At 40.9% G+C, this 17,801-nt stretch overlaps 1 protein-coding gene across 1 annotated transcript in view; it reads right to left on the minus strand.

The window, feature by feature from the left end:
• Nucleotides 1–17,801, minus strand: part of LOC134332935 (roundabout homolog 1-like) — a 214,454-nt gene that overhangs the window by 175,905 nt on the left and 20,748 nt on the right. The window contains exon 2 of the mRNA XM_063014770.1: nt 6,533–6,619. Within this exon, the coding sequence (XP_062870840.1) occupies nt 6,533–6,619 (87 nt within the window). The remainder of the gene's footprint in view (nt 1–6,532; nt 6,620–17,801) is intronic.

Genomic DNA, 17,801 nt, shown 5'->3' on the forward strand with positions numbered 1-17,801 from the left:
GTAAAATATAAAACGGATAGTTCCGGTCCTAAAATCTGATTGGCTGAGCCGCGTTCGAAGCCGTTGTAAAATCCCCGATAAACTCACACCTATGACCACCTCACATCATTCCATATTAATACGCCACTGAATAGAAAAAATTAATGTTATTTTCGCCCTCATGTTGCCTAGCAACACTGTTAATCGAACTATTTTGCGTCGCGGAAGAATGCTTTATTGTAAGTTTATACACAATAAATACATTTATGAATTAAACATTGTTGTATTTATTATATTTTATGTTGACCGCCGTTTTATAAAAGCAATAAGCCACTCGAGACCGTGCATTACTGTTAAGATTTTAGCACGGGGAAAGAAGTTTTAGGCACTCCGCTTCGCGTCGTGCCAAAAACGTCATCCCCGTGCTAAAATCACAGTAATGCACGGCCTCTCGTGGCTTATTGCTTTATTAAAAAGTACAAGTACACAAAAAAACTACTCAATTACAGTAACGCAAGTAAATGTAATTCGTTACTTTCCACCTCTGTGTATTAATAAAAAATGTGATCAGTCTTTTCTTATTTCTCAGATTAAAGATGAGACTACTGCTAATGTAAATGATTTATGGTAAATAATCCGAAATGAATATTCAACCATTTTTCCCAATATACATCCAGTATTTATATTAACATGTTTTTTCTCTTTTTCTCCAATTTTCCCCCTAGTTTTTTTCCACCCTAATCTGGTCGTATCTAATTACCCTGGTTGCGTTACGCTTTACCTCTACTGATACAACCCTCCACTGCTGACTAAAGAGCTTTGCAACTGACACACGCCCCCTCTGATACGTGTGCAGTACCGACTGCATCTTTTCACCTGCACGAAACGAGTTCATATGCGGATCAGCCTTGTGCACGGAAAGTCACACCCTGATCAGCATTATTCCCCAACTCTGCGCAGGCGCCATCAATCAGCCAGCAGAGGTCGTAATTGCACCAGTTATGAGGAACCCTGGTCCGGCTTGTCCCACCCTGTGAACAACAGCCAATCGTTGTTCATGTAGCCGCCCAGCCCAGCCGGATAGCAGAGCTGAGATTCGATACGATGTATTTAAAATCCCAGCTCTGGTGTGCTAGCATATTTTACCACTGCACCACCTGAGCGGCATTAACACATATATAAGATTTTATATTTAAGAATGAAATAAAAATTTTATATATATATACACACACAAAAAGAAGGGGTTGGTGGAATTGGAGGGAGCGTGTCAGGCAAAAATACCCTGCTTAAATGCGATCAGGGTCCCCAGAAGCAGAAGACTAACTGGCTACGCTGAATTGTAAAAAAGGGAGAATATGCATAAATAATAGGTCGACTGGGGTCAGACAAATCCAGTTTTGGGATCTGGCTGGGATGCCCTGAAGGACAATCCACTTTGCAATGTCTAGAAGTTGAAGGTCCTGGTAGCAAACTCCACACAAAAAGGACCCTAGCCGCTTGGCCAGTGTATGGAACCCAGGTCCATCTGGGTGTGAGGTGACAGTGCCACTGCACCACCGTGCTGCCCAGCTTTGACTAAACACATTACATCACAAAAACAACAGTTGAATATTTGTTTCTCCTGTAACATCTCAACCGTGTGGCCTAATTCCCGCTTAATCCAGCTTTATGAGCGTCAAGCCCTATAACTGTCATTCCTAAGTGCTGTATGTTTATCCGAATGCATGCCACATCCGCTTTAAAGCTTGTACGCTCATATATGCAGAGAAAAATAAGTGCCACTATACGCCATTCATGCCAGAGGTTACTCACGGCTGTTTGATCCTCTTTTATATCTCTGTGAAAGCACTTTAGGGCGAGGAAAATCGTTCCAGCTCGTGTTTATAGGGTTTTGCTGGTATGTGGTTTAGAGCACAGAATTTTAAAGGCTAACCTCTCTTAGCATGCTGTGCAGTATCCCACACGTCTCAAACACGAGAGCAGCATTCTTCTACTAAAGTGAGGCAATAGTTCTGTTTTTCGGTGCTTTCTCGGTGTAATTCGATTCACTGCCAGCCTGTGCCAGCTCTGCAAACCTCTTCTCATTCTTGGAATGTCTAATGTTCCCCTGCTGGAAGAACACAAGTTCATAAAGTTCATAAATGGTGCTCTGCATCTCCAACCTAAATCCTTTAATTGTCCTGTGTGCCACTGGATGCCCAATGTGTCTTAATAATAATAATAATAATCTTCTTTAGGGAGGCACGGTGACTAGGAGGGTAGCACTGCAGTCTCACACTAAAGGGTCCTGGGTTCGATTCCTGTGTGGAGTTTGCATGTTCTCCCCGTGTTCGCATGGGTTTCCTCCAGATAAACCCAGGCAAAAAAGAACCAATTCAATTGCAGGTGGTAGCTCAGCAGTTGACGGTTCAAGCCCCACCATCACCAGGTTGCCACTGTTGGGTCTCAATGCAAGGTCCAACAGTGGCAACTTGGATCTTGCTTGGGCCCAACAGTCACAACTGAGTCCTACTTAATTCTGGGCTGTCTGGTAATAATCTGATGGCCAGACATCATCCTGGCTTCCCTTACTGAGCCTTTATTGGCTTTACGTGTGTTTGCCTGTACCTGGACAGGCACTGGCCCCTATTGGGTCCCATATACAGAATCTGTCAAGCCTATGCTGCCAAAGTGAGCAGACAGAGATAGATGAATTCAAACTAGTGATCACTACGATTTTTTACTAACCAAAAAAGCTAAAATGACAACAGCACTACGTTTCTTATCTCCCATACTAACCCTTACTTCATTTCTTCTTCCCCTACCCCTCTTTCCTTTAATGGTTTAATGCAAGAGCACCTCCATCCATCCCTCTGACAACACTGTCCAACATAAAACACAAAGCCTGACAAGCTCAGTAATCCCCTGACTTGGAATTAGTGTCTTTCTACAGACTCGGTCCTGATGAAGAGTGGAGAAAACCGGCCATTAACGTGAAAAATAGTAGCACTAATACACATGTGATATGCAGCACGGCAGCGCTTAGTCAACTTTAATGCTGATATTGACAGCTTCCAGTTCTTCTCTGCTGTTTCCATGGCTTTTGGGTATTGAGTGCATTCATATGAGAACCAGCTTTTTGCTATAATATTAATATAATATTGTCATAATGTTAATCTACCCCACAACATAAAAACAGTTGCTTTACTTAAAATTGTAACCTAATGGGGCGACCTAATAGAGTTTGAATCTCAGCTCTGCTACCCTCTAGCAGGCACAATTGGCAGTGCCTGCAGCAGATATAATTGGCCGCTAGTCTGCGGGGTGGGAAAAGACTGGATTAATAAGGGCTGGGGTTATCAACGCTGTGTAAGGACCTTGGTACAGAAGCGGAGAACTGCAGAGATCGGGGTGTTGCTCTCGAAAACCAACCTCCTGTGCGAACCCACCAAACTATGGGAGAATAAGAAGGGATTGGTGGATTGTGCATGCATCAGAGAGTCTGAGAATATACATTATATATACAGTATATACTGTATATATCTGTAACAGTTTACGAACTAAGGGCATCGATTGCTGTAGTTGCAAATATGGATTTTTCCCCCATCCTTTTGTGACATAATACTTTAGCTTGTCAACAGTCCAGGATCTCTGTTTTTGTATATTGCACTTCATAAAGCTTTATGTTTTTAATAGGAGATGCCTTTATGGGATTAGTTACTCACACAGTCAGACATCCCAAATTGCAAAAACTCATTTCAGGGAGGTACCCCCCGGACCCGGACCTCGACCCCGACCCCCCAAGCTCAAAAAAAAAATTATGTTCCCTACATAGTGCACTAGATAGTGTATTAGATAAAGCATTCATGTTCCCTACATAGTGCACTAGAAAGTATAACTAGATGATGATTTGTGTTCCTTACACAGTGCACTAGATAGTGTATTACATAATTAATTATGTTCCCTACATAGTGCACTAAATTGTATATCAGATAACGGATTTATGTTCCCTACATAGTGCACTAGACAGTATATTAGACAATTGATTTATGTTCCCTACACAGTGTGCTAGATTGTATATCAGATAACGGATTTAATATGCGATCGGGTAAAAAAAGTCTGTGTCGCCTGCATGCACGTTTGTGTCGCTCTTGGCCACTCGTTCTAGATTCCGGGAGATTTTATCTGACTTGCGGGCATCAGGGAGCCGCTATGTATATGCGGGAGACTCCCGGAACTTCCGGGACTATTGGGATGTCTGCATAGTATAAAACATTCTTGCCTGAAAACAACAGTCTTTTGATGCTCTGTTTATACCCAATTATGAGAGCATCCCCTGTTCAGATTTCTAAAAAAATTTCACAGCATTTCTGATCTTCATTTTCAATGAGAGACAGGTCTGGACTGCAGGCAGGCAAGTCTAGGACCTGCACGTTCCTCCTACAAAGCCATGTACAGAATGTAGCTTGTCAATGTCTTGCTGAAACAAGCATTTTCAATGTAATTTATTTCCAATTTGTACAAATTTAGCAAAGAAACAGTAAATGTGCATTCACAGTGTATATAGAAATGGTAAACCCAATAGTTTAATCACCTTCCTTCTAATGCCAATGCAAGTTTACAAGAAGTTTACTATTATAAAGCAATTATTCTGATCAGACTTTCTAGAATCGACTACCAGATTCTTTCCTCAGGTCTGTACATTACTGAACTTGCTGGCAGGGAAACTGATTTCAGGATATTTTTCTAAACACCCGTGATGCAAGGACCTGACCACCGTGCCAAGCACCAGCTAACGAGAAGCAGTTTGCATTTTTTCTCACCCACGCAGAGATAAAGACAAGTATTCAGGGTGAAGTGGAAAGAGTTCATTTTTATCCGAGAGTCATGTGCTACCCACTAGGATGAAACAGTTCGACAGGTTTAGGGTCAAGAGTAGACAGACGGTGCTGATATCTTCCTGCTGAGGACGGCATTCGTCATTCTGCTTGCTATTTAAACCTAAATCGTGATTTTTATCCTGCCAGTTTTTTTCCCCTCACTTTCTCAATTACAACCAGTTCTTTTTATGGTGGATTTACTGTCATATGAATCATCTCTCATGCTCTTTCACTCTTTTTACCAGCATGTTTCAGATCTATTATAGTGTTAGCTGCCAACTCTCAATCATGACTTGACCTACGCGGCTCCGGTTGGTGGCTAGCGACGTGTCGAGCTGTCAACCAGGCTCGAATAGAAATGAGCTGGTAAAATATGACGGACAGTTTTCAGCAGCATGTGGGCATGTTGCTCCACTACCCCCCTTTGACTCTTTTTCTCTCTTTCTCTGTGTTGTATACAACCACCAGCTGGCACACTAGGTGTCTCTTTGATGCTGCTATTAATGGGGAAGTCTGACTGTGAGCTGTCAGCTTTCAATCACTTTGTCTCTGTGCCTCCCTAGCTGGAACGCAAATAATCCCTTTTACTGATATTAATATTTACTGCATTAAGTAATACAACTGCTTCATCAGGTCCTTAGGTGACCTTATATACAGTATTTATATATAAACAGTTTATTTTGAACAACAAATAATACAGTGGTACCTTGAAACTTAATGTCAATTGGTTCTGGGAGTGGCGCTGAGTTTAAAAGGCATTTCAAAAGGAGTTTCAAGGTATTTTTTTCCCACAAGGATGTATGGGAAGCCTGTTAATGTGTTCCATGGTCCTGTGGAACTGCATATATTTCAGGCTAATGTAAAATAATGAGGTTGTTTTTAACACTTATACACTGAAAATAACACAAATATAATATAAAAACACTGAAATAAAAAGCTGATTCTTACAGAGCTGATTTCTCAGAACCCCGAGCTGTAACACAAGTTTAAAAGTAAAACATTGATGAAAATCCAGATAAACACAGATACATGTGGAGCTTTCAGAGTGAATCTGACGGTTATTCCACACAAATGCAGATTCGTCTCATATGCACACTTTGATGACGTATTACAGCACGGCTGTAAAATAAAAATCTTCTACTTGTGTTTCATAACTTTATTAATTGATGGCAAAATATGTGCTAGTGCATGTGACAGGTCACAGGAACAAATAAAGAATAAAACTGCTATAATGATAAATGAGCACAAATTCCCACAGACACAGACGCTCTCCAAAATCTTGTGAACAGCCTTCATAGCCATAAACGGTGGGTGGAGGTGAGTCCGTTCCACAATAATGCCCATGGTTTAATGAATTATCCAAAATAATTTTGGCCATATCATGCATATCTTATAGAAGAAGATATACTTTATTTATCATATATACATATACAGGTGTGCAGTACAATGAAATTCTTTCTTCACATATCCCAGCTTGTTTGGAAGCTGGGGTCAGAGTGCAGGGTCAGCCATCGTACGGCGCCCCTGGAGCAGACAGGGTTATGGGCCTTGCTCGAGGACCAAACAGTGGCTGCATAGCAGAGCCTGGATTTGAACCGCCAATCTTCCGGTTGATAGCCCAAAGCTCTACCCACTAGGCTACCACTGTCCCAATATATGTATATAGTATATGTGTGGTAAAAAGCAGACTTTACCTGTGTAACCAGGTGAATTGTCCTCATCGTGGTCAGAAGCCGGAGAGGATGTGGTGGCTTCACTTGCTCTGTGCTGTATACTCAGATCTGCCAGAGAGAAACAAACGGTGTTAGAAATATGACTAAGGGTCTCGCTTCTGGTGGATTTAGATCCTGACACTGTGACACCCATCCATGATCAGTCGTTCAAGAGAGACCAAATGGTCGTGCTCTCTGGTTGGGAGAGACGACATTCCTCTGGTTTTAATAAATCAAAGAGATACTAGACAGTCAAGACATGGAAAATTATGTGTACACATATTAGGGCAGTTAGTCCTCCATATTTGAAAAGAGAAAGATGTGACCCTAGGAAATACTTTTTAAAAAATGGGCCCCTCCAACATACATTTTCCTACAAAAAAGCTTCTGTCTAAAATTTTTTTTTTTTCTTCTTTTGGCTGCATCACTATTTAACGGTTGTCACAACTGTGCCATGACCTGGCACAGTTTTTACACTGGATGCCTTTTCCTGGCACAACCCCCCGATTTTTATCTTTGTTTTGTGCAAAAGGGACACGGCCACGCTGGAACAGGAAAGACCCCTCCCTAAACTGGCATGACTAAGTTGGAGGCAAAGTTGGTTTTAAATTTATAAAATTGGGTATGGCTGACACACATCAAATAAATAATGAGGAGGGGTGTCCACACTTGTGGCCATTTAGTATATTTCCAAATTGCCTGCCCATCCCTTCTTTCAACTGTATGGTATATGTCTTAGTTTATTTACAGATTCACTAAAAGCACAATGATAAAATACACTCAGTAACCTCAGAATTGTGCCTTGGCATTGGAAAACCAGCTTTTCGGTATTTTAACCTTTATTACTGTGGTGAAGAGGCAGAGAGGCTGAATGGAAATGTGGTCTGGCTAATCTAGCTAATAATTGTACATTTGGCTTTGCTTTCCTACTGTAGCTGGCAGCCTGTAAAGCAACCAAAGAGCACCGAAGCAAGCCAGCAGCAGCAGTGATATCACAACGTGGGGCAAATTTGGTTGTTAAATGAAGCAGCACTGAGAGACAGATGGTTTAACTCCAGAGTTTAATCATCTTCACCTGTCTTCTTCTCCAATTCTCCTTTACCTCCATTTTTCTCTGGCTCATACAGCTTAGGTAGCTTCGCCGTGGGTCATTTATTCATTTATTGGTCAGTCTTCTGGTGGGTCGGATTCATTGGCCGAAAGAGAGAAAACAATCCAAACAGGACCCAGACAGTCTCCCATCTAAGTACTGACTGAGACTAACCCTGCTTAGCTTCTGAGACCCGACAAGATAGGGCATTCTCAGGGAAGTGCAGCACTATCACAGCGTTGACAATAACCTCTATCTTATTAGGCACATTTGAAAATGATTACGTTGCTTCAAAATCAGGGAAAGACTTTTTAACAAGGCAGACAAGCAGTCTATTGATCTGTAGCTGTTGTGATGCTTCGTGGTGTAAAATGCAAAAACTCCCTCTGCAGCAGTAACATCTTCTGTTTTAACTCGTCTTTATCTGACAAATTCTTTACTTTAGCTGCATTATCGTGTTTTGATAAACTGGCACCTTTATTTGAACCTGACACGTCTGAGTTTTGCAGTTCATGATTTCTGCTTTTAAGATGATTTTATTTTTTAAGAGACGTGCAAGAAGCTGGGATCTAAAGAGAAAAGTGAAATCAGTGCAAAAACACACAAAGAATAATGCACACAGACTACAATAGCTAAATCCTGGACATTTACGGTGATTTAGAAATCCCGGCCGGACGCATTTTTGAGTCTGCGCTTGTCTGTTTAGTGTAAAATGTAGTAATTACAGGTTCTAAAACAAGGAAGGAGTATGGCATAGCGTCAACAGTCATAACTCAATATACTCAACACTCCCTTTCTGTGATAAATGCCTGATAGACTGGAAATGGCTAAGAGCTGAAGTGGAATGTTAAAAATCAAAGTAGAGCAGGTGCCATAGTGAAGTATGTAATACTCCAGAGGAGGACACTCATCTAGTCATGCATTTAGCTCTTATCAGCTATTACTGTCGGATGCAAGAAGGGAGAAAGGAGGAACATTATGTGGTTTATCACTATGGTTTATGGCTTTTTTCTCATTAAGGTGAAATTATGAAATTAAACTTAAACAGAACTGATTTGACAGAATCCGTATAGCATAGTATTTTGTTTTTACAATAATCCAAGTCAAAATATAATCCAATTAAAAAATAAGAAGCCACTAGTTTCTCTCATGTTGATCCTCCACCCAGAACTTGAGGAAGACAAGCATCAAGACCTTTTTTTGTATTTGCACCCAAGTGGTGGAACGAACTTCCCCTGAGCGCACCCACTGTCTTCAAAAGACTAATAAAGATCCACCTCTTTACTAAGCACTTAGACTGAGCAATAACATGGACTCATAGATAGCATCTTATTTAATAAAATTAAGAAAAAAAGCTTTGTTCTAACAAAGTTTCAGCAGATTTGTATCCTTGGACTGTTATCTTCTTAAACTAGAGTAGGGAAATGTTTACTGTTTGCATCACTACTCTGCTGTGTGGGAAAAGACTGGACTAAATAAAAGGGTGGGGTCTTCCACACTGTGTAAGGACCCTGGTTAGTAGCCTGAGGCGCCAGTACAGACGTAGAGGAATGCGGAGATCAGTGTGTGACTCTCCATGTGTGAGACTGGCCTCACGTGTGAATCCACTGAACTATGGGTGAATAAGAAGGGGTCAGTGGACTGCGCACATGTCGTAGGGAGTGTATGTCAGGCAAATATACCCTACTTGGATGCAATCGAGGTCCATAGCAGCAGAGGACTAATTGGTTATGCTAAATTGGGAGAAAAAGGGAGAGAATCCATAAGTACATGAGTAAAAAGAATATAAAAAGGCACAGTCTTTGACGTCTGGTTCAGGGCTCTTGGAATCGACTGGATGTGGTTATATGTGTTAGTTATTATAACTTCATACATTTCCTTTTCCAATGTCATGATTTAGATATATCCAACTTTCCTGAATTCTCTTATGTTTGCGCAATACCTAGATAGATAGATAGAGATAGATAGATAGATAGATAGATAGATAGATAGATAGATAGATAGATAGATAGATAGATAGATAGATAGATAGATAGATAGATCACTTTATTAATCCCAGAGGGAAAGTCAAGTATTACTTTATTTTTCACTATGCTGGTCGGGGAGAGCCGCAGGATAGCACACACATGCTCTGCCTCTTATATCAACACTTCAACAGACAGTAGTAGCTACTGTTGCACTGGCAAGGAAATGATTCCCAATTCGGCCAATCGTTTCAGCTGAGCGCCTGACCAGACCGGTGGCACAGCTGAGGTCGCTTTAACTTTGGAGGGTAATAAACTTTTCCAGGTCATAAAAATATGCGAGCTTGTGAGTAATATCCACTACTTATGTTAACCCACAGGCCTAAGAGGGACGGCAGATGACTTGGAGCCTGGCTCTGCCTGTTAAAATCCCATTTCCACTTCATCTGCTTCACATGAAGCAAAACCACAGTCTCTTCGTCTGCACTGCTCAAACCACCGAACGGAATGATGCGTATCTGGCAATCTAGAGATCTAGAAAGATGTTGAGAGGAGTCTGTAGATACCTTACATGGTCAAAGGTATGCAGATTCTAAACGTATTTTCATTAGTCGGATTTGCTGTTTTACCCACACCCAACTGCATTCATGCAACCTCCATAGAGAACACTGGCAGTTGAATGGGTCAGTACAGATCTTCCTGTAGCTCAGCCCAAAGAGGTGGTGTGTGAAACTGAAACTAATCTGTCACTAGTTGCAACCCTTCCAACACAGTTCCAAGTCTCTGGGAGTCACATTAAAAGAGCTGATTATTAGGAGCTTTATGGGTTGGGTTTTCATGACTGAGCAGCCGCACACAAGCCTAAGATCATCATGTGCAATACCAAATGGTAACTAGAGTGGTGTAAAGCACATTGCCAAAGAACTCTGGAGCAGAGGAGCAGTCATTTTTACTATCTGGCAGTACAACAGGGATTTGGGGACAAATACGAGGAAATTCTACCTACCTGATTGCATAGTGACAACTATATAGTGGTCTTGGACTGTTTTTGATTTTTACATTAGTTCTAGTTAAGACAAAAGTTTACAACATCATGCTTTCAAAGACTTTTTTGGACGGCACCGCTGAGACATGGCAGACAGTGGACCACACACTATAGCACAGTTCTCCAAATCTGGCTCTCTGTATTCACACAGAAGCACCAAGATCTATCGACACCTGCAGGGTGTATAACTACACCCTTTTAGATTTCCCGCATTCTGGCTATGCACCCCATAATCGATTTTGACAGAGATGAAAGGAGATGAAATATTTCATTAAAAGGTTTCTTTTGGACGGCTCAGTCAGAGGGGTTTAGGGTTTTTCTTACAGTTTGTTAAGCCACACTTTCCACGTACCGTCTCAACCGCAGACATGGCACTTCCTCTGAGGGTTTTAGGTCTACAGGCAGAATATTCACAGACACATACATACACAGACTGATGATGCTGTGAACACTGTATGAGAATGTTGATTGTTTTTCTACTTCCACTGACATTCAGATTGCTTTTAAAGACTGAGCCACTCTGTTTATTCAAATGACTGATCTACAGCGTTTACTGGCTTGACTATTAGGCTTCATCCAAATTATCTTCAATATCATGCATATTACACATCCATATCCTAAGAAGAACACCCATTCACATACTCATTTATTTTCTGTATTAATAATAATTAATTACTAATTAATTACGTTGTAATAGTGTTACAACTATGTGGAAATCTGCCACTGGCTGGTGAAAAAAAACTCTGGATATCTTCACACAGTTCAGAGAAGAGTGCTTTAGTCTGCGATTCTCCTTGACCAGCATGAATGCTGCGCATAAGGTGAGGACTTGGACATTTTTACAAAAATAGTGTGTGTGTTTTAAACACTTAGTAAGTGACAAAAGAATAGACAAGTCTTATAATTTAACACAACCTATAATTAGCAAGCCTAAATATTGTCTGTTGTTGTATTTATGGTATTGTTTGCACGTGTGTTTGCACTTGTGTTGTACCTTATGTAGTCATGTACCTTATGTGTGTTTTTTTGTGTCCTTGTATATACTTAAAATGATAATAAGGTGTTTTGAACTCTTTAAAAAATGTATTTATTTAAAGGAATATATGCTGAAAATGGCCTATATGTTAAGTGTAGTGCAGTAACTTATAGTGTAGACATAAAACTGGACAGGATGGCATGTTGGTTCGGTGGGTAGCACCAGTGAGAAGGTCCTGGGTTTGATACCCAGGTGGAACGATATGTATCCTTTATGTGTGGAGTTTGCATGTTTTCTTTGTATCTGTGTGGGTTTCGTCCGGGAGCTCAGATTTCCTCCCACAGTCCAAAGACATGCAAGTGAGGTGAACTGGATAAACATGGCGTTAAAATCCTAATAAACAAAGGTGAACTGGAGATTTGAACTGGTATGTTGTAGCCTAGTGGTTTTGGTACTGGACTAGTAATCAGAAGGTCACTGGTTCAAGCCTCACCACTGCCAGGTTGTTGATTTAGGACAAGTTGTTGACCCTTAATTGCTTAGATTGTATATTCTCACAGTACTGTAAGTCGCTTTGTATAAAGGCGTCTGCTAAATGCCGAAGATGTTAAATATACATCGAGATTTTGCACCAGTGAAAAATTTACAGCATGTCATGCTGCGATCATACCACAGGGTGGCAGTAGAGTTCCACATTTGATGCCATTTCAATACTTATATTTGATATGTCCAAGAATACTAATTAAAATACTGATCAGTTGAACATAATGGAATCTAAATGACTTTAGGAGCATATTTAAGTGTGAATGAATCTGCATAATATGCTGTTTAAACATGGACATTACAACATACACTAAATATTAAAAATGTGTGGACACCCGTCTTAATAATTCAGTTTAGAAGTTTCAGTTGCACCCATTGCTAACAGCTGTATACAAATCAATTCCATAAAATAAATATAATGCTTCCAGCAGTCTAGGAAAGATCATGAATGGTCTCAGCATGACTGTGCTGCAGTGCACAATGCCAAACTTAGCCAGTTAGACAGTGATGGTGGGTTTGAACCCATATACACTATATGGCCAAATGTGTTTGGACACCTGACCGTGTGCTTGCTAGACATCCCATTTCAAAACCAATAAACAGTATTAAAATTGACTGACCTCTATGTGATATTTCAGCTAGAATAACAGCCAGTATTCTGATTAGGGTTCTCACAAGACTTGTGAGAAATGTGTGCCCATTCAGGCAGTGTATGGCTGGGCACTGTTGTTGGTCAAAAAAGCCTGAATTGACATTCCAGTTTATTCCAAAGCTCCAAAGTTCAGTGGGGCTGAGATCAGGGCTCTGTGGATTTTTTTTAAAAGCAAGCTTTCCTTTATGCCATTATAGCACAGGGGAACAGTCATGCTGGAACAGGAAACAGCCTTCCCAAAACTGTTACCGCAAAGTTCAAATCATATCATTGTCTTTATTTCCTTTAATTGTTTTATTTGTCTGTTAGCAATTGTTGTGGCTGAAACACACAAATTAAATCATTTAAATAGGTGTCCCAATACTTTTGCCAGTGTGGTGTATAATCGTAATATATTATTTATTTTAACTAACATTTTATCTTAGTCATGATTTAAACACAGTGACCACGATATAATCCCCATTGTGCTCTTGAGGTCCGAGTCTCAGAGATGCTTCCGGCTGGAACAGACACAATTGGCATGATGCTGTCACAGAGGAGAAAGGTCAAATTTGGACACCCCCTCCCCCCTAAAAACATTTATTATAAGCCGGACTTGAATCTGCCGGTGCCACCTTCCCCCAACACACACTCTTTATTAAACGATGCTGACGAATTCAGAGCTGAATCCGAATTCACGTGAACCCCTTTCATCAGTGACGAGAGGAAGGGGGCAGCTGGTAGAGTCCGACATAAATTAAGCATCTTATTGAGTTTCTGCACACTTTCAACAGCAGGGGATCACCAGGGTTTAAAACAGACAGAATTCGGTGTGTGTAGTGTGTTGATATCAGTGTACCCACCAGACTAATAGCTTTCATTAAAGCGTACGCGTGTGCCTGTGAGGGTTTACTGGACGACCATGCGTGCGTCGTGCCACCAGAAGAACAGCCAGCTGCGCAGATGGCTGCCAGCATGTACGCCGCGCTGTGAACGTGGGGAACCAGCGCAAGGCCACATGAAGACACTTAATGTGTCAATCGGCCGGTTCACTGGGGAGCTCCCAGACCTACGCTGTGCTTCCTGCAGCCGTCTCGAAGCTCCACGCGTACGCTGCGGGTCTGCCGCTGATTATCACGCCCTGCAGCTGAGCACTCGCAATCTGCATGCATTAAGTACCGCTGGAATGAACACGTGTAGACACCCCTTCCACACACTGGCTAATACGCAAATATTAGCATGTGCAGCCATATTGTCTCATCAGTAAGATATTTCTTCTTTCTTTGTGGTGTAGAAAAATACCCATAATGCCATTTAACTTTACAGCATAGCCATTCAACTGCTGGCTTTTTGATACAAATAAGACCAGTTTGACTGGACCCATTAACAAGTAAAAGAAAGTTAAATAAAACAATAAAAACTGTCAATTTAGGAGCAGGAATGCATCCAGATAGTCCAAGAACCACTGTCCACAGTCAAGTGAGCTTGACATGGCCATGGGCTAAAAAGCAGGCATTCAACAAAGAATCCCACCCTTTTGCTCTTTCTTTGTCCAACTTTAAGGTGCTTGGTTCTTTTTGCTGCTTTAACAACCTTCCAGATAGTCCAAAAGCCATCACTTGCATCAGCCAATCATGAGCATCTGACTGGTTGCCACAACAACCATTACTAATTGTTGCTACCTAAAAGTCCTTTGGGATCAGTCAAAATAGTAGTTCACTTTAGGCTGAGCAGGAATGCATCCAGATAGTCCAAGAACCACCACTGTCCACAGTCAAGTGAGCTAGACATCACCATGGGCTAAAAAGCAGCCATTAAAGAACAAATTCATTTCTGTTGTTCTTTCTTCGTTCAACATTTGGTGCCAATTTTGGTAAAGTGGATTTTTTTCTTGCATGGCAAGTTTATGGAGCTTTGTTCTTTTCTGCTGCTTGAACAGCCTCCACTTCTGATTCATTACTTGCATCAGCCAATCGTGAGCAAACCAATACTGTTTGTTGCTGCCCAAAAGTCCTTTGGAATCAGACAAAAGAGTAGTTCACTTTAGAGCAGGAATGGGTCCAGATAGTCCAAGAACCCCCACTGTCCACAATCCAGTGGGCTTAAAATCGCCATGGGCTAAGAAAAGCAGCCATTTAAGAAAGAATCCCACCCTGTTGCCTTTTCTTTGTCCAACTTTAAGGTGCCAGTTTTAAGGAAGTGGATTTTACCTTACATGGCAAGTTTATGGAGATTGGTTCTTTTTTGCTACTTGAACAGCCTCAGCTTTTCTAAACCAAATTTCCAGAACCACCAATCATCAACAGCCAGTCGTGAGCAACAACTAATGATTGCTGCTGCCCAAATATTCTTTGGAATCAGACAAAAGAGTTGCGGCACTTGCGGTTGTACAAATGCAAATAAAGTTTTAAGGATCAGAAGTATGTGGGCACCCGTTCCATAGGTTTGTTGTACATGCCATTCCCATGTTCTTGGAAATTTGATTCAGTCATAAGTGCAAATGTAAGGTCGGGCACTGATACTGGACAAGAGGACCCACCTCGCAATCAAGGTTTCAATTCCCAAAGGTGTTCAACTGGGTTAACCCTTTAATGGTCTGCTCAATTTGGTTAAGCTTACTTTAAGTCTAAATACTTGAAAAAAGCTGTTTTTAATAATCTTCTTTGGGCTGTTTCTACTCCTTGGTTGACATGTCCACAGTCACACTCAAAAATATTGGTTTTAAGAAAACAGAGTTTATAATCTATATGTCAGTGAACTTGAAGCTAGCAGCTGAAAATTCATCCATGAAAGTTCATCATTTTTGTGATCATCTCAACTGTTTGGTAGAGGCTCATTAAAAACATACTGTGTGTACTAGTAAAAATATTGTTTGTTGTTGGTATAGTCCTAAGAAACTAAGAAATGTTCTTGGTGAGGCCATTAGAGGGTTAAGCTCACGCTCAGGGCTCCACACTAAACTGGTCAAACCATGACTATATGGACCATATGGGGCAGAGTCATGCTAAAACATTTAAGGATCTTTTCTAAATTGTTGTCAAAGTTAAAAGCATTCAATGTATTATATATAATTAATTTTTATACACTTGTTTGAGATGGATGTGGCACAAACACCTTAACTCATTAACTGGAAAGGGTGCCTGCATGCTTTTGGCCATAAATTATACAAACACAATCAAATACTGCAATACTCTGTCAGTAGTCGTAGGGTTCATTTATTTTATACCACCCTGGATAGAACAGGTGTGTGTTATTGTTTTTCAGCACCACAGACAGCAAACTTTGCCAACAAACCAGCTTCATGCTTGACCTGCTTATTTTCTAGGGAGATAGAGATTCCTGGCAAAAATTCTTGATCATAGAATAATAGAGACAGAGAGGAGACAGAAAGCAGCACAATGAGAAGCGATAAATAAAATATGTACATAAACCAATGAAAAAATATGCAAAACAGAGACAAACATTCAGTGAAGCATGAGTACAGTTTTACTCACTGTGTGTCCTCATTAAATGCATGTAAAGCATGTCAAACTGGTGTCCCATGTGCACCAGTCACACGTCTTTACATGATTCTGTTTTGAACAGGTAGTTTTAAAAACTTCCACCTCCCAAACAATCAGAAACATTCAAAGGTTCTTAAATGCACCTCATGCACCAGCCCACAAAACAGAGACCTGGATCGAAGTCTCTGCGGTGCCATTGGCCTAGTATGGTCCTCTATCTGAAGTAAGAAAGGTTAAACAGGGGGTCAAGATATTGTCAATGCAACAGATATGCCTACCATACTAAAAGAATTGCATGACCTCTGTGCATGTGGGGCTGCTGTCTGGGGAAAAAAAGCTGCTAGACACTGGTGGCTGCATACGTGTTGGAGAAGGAGTGGACTAGCTTCAAAAATACACACACACACACACACACACACACACACCATGAGGTGCAGTCTAACTTACTTAAAGCCTATAACCATTTTTGTCAGAATGCTGGACAGTGATTGCTGCCCCTAGTGAACAGAAGCTTTGTGTTGTGGTCAGATGCTTACGATGTGGCTGTACAAGGATCATTCCGCTGAACCTGTGCCTACGTAGAGAGGATTCTAATAAGACATCGAACAAGGTAGATTATTTAGACGCACTACTTGGACAACGATTACGCGATTATGTCAGCACAGTTTTTGCTTACTAAGCTAACACATTTAGCCTTAGGTCATTCAATCCAATGGGCTAAGGCAGCACAACCTGATAGCAGGGCAGCTAACATCTCCCTCTGTGTACTGAAAACAGTTAAACTGTCACTGACAAGCCCGGATTTGCAAATAAATTACACTGGTGCACCTTTATACAGATTAAAAATCAATTAAAATCTACATTTGAAAATAACTCGTTGCTCCACATTTGTTCACCATATTTGTTAATTTTTTGTGAGAAAATGCTGGGATTGCCTTCACTGCAAAGGAAGCATCCGATGCTCCCTCATTATTCAGTCAGATTATAGCTTAGAATTAAGGTACCTCAGTAGGCAGCATTTTAAGGTAACTAAGAATTTAGACAGGCTTCTTCTCGGGAGCGTGTAGGATGATGTAAAATGCGTCTATGTAAAGAGCTCACTAGGTTTTCAGACAGACCCAATGACTAAATGAATGAACGTACAGTGAATTCCTTTCTGGTCACACATTCATGGTGTGGCTGTGTATTACAAATCCCTTATAGAAAAACATTCAGCAAAGGCAACAAAATAACCCATTCTAATGAGATTTACCTTTGCTCTTGCCGTTACTTGCATCCTATCCTCAGATGAACAGAATCTCCTGGTCGTAAAACCCATCTTTTGATTAATAGCCATAACACTTCATTTTTACAGCAATGCAGCAAGCCCATCAATCACAATCAGATTTGAAGGCAGCTGCCTGCAGGCATGTTTGTCACACTGCCATCATCATCCCACTGTGATGGTAAACAAAAAAAAAACACTGAAAATTGCCAGTTAGCTAGAAGAGTCTTTAAAG

Source organism: Trichomycterus rosablanca, chromosome 18 (genome assembly GCF_030014385.1).
Source record: "Trichomycterus rosablanca isolate fTriRos1 chromosome 18, fTriRos1.hap1, whole genome shotgun sequence".
Classification (NCBI taxonomy): Eukaryota; Metazoa; Chordata; class Actinopteri; order Siluriformes; family Trichomycteridae; genus Trichomycterus; species Trichomycterus rosablanca.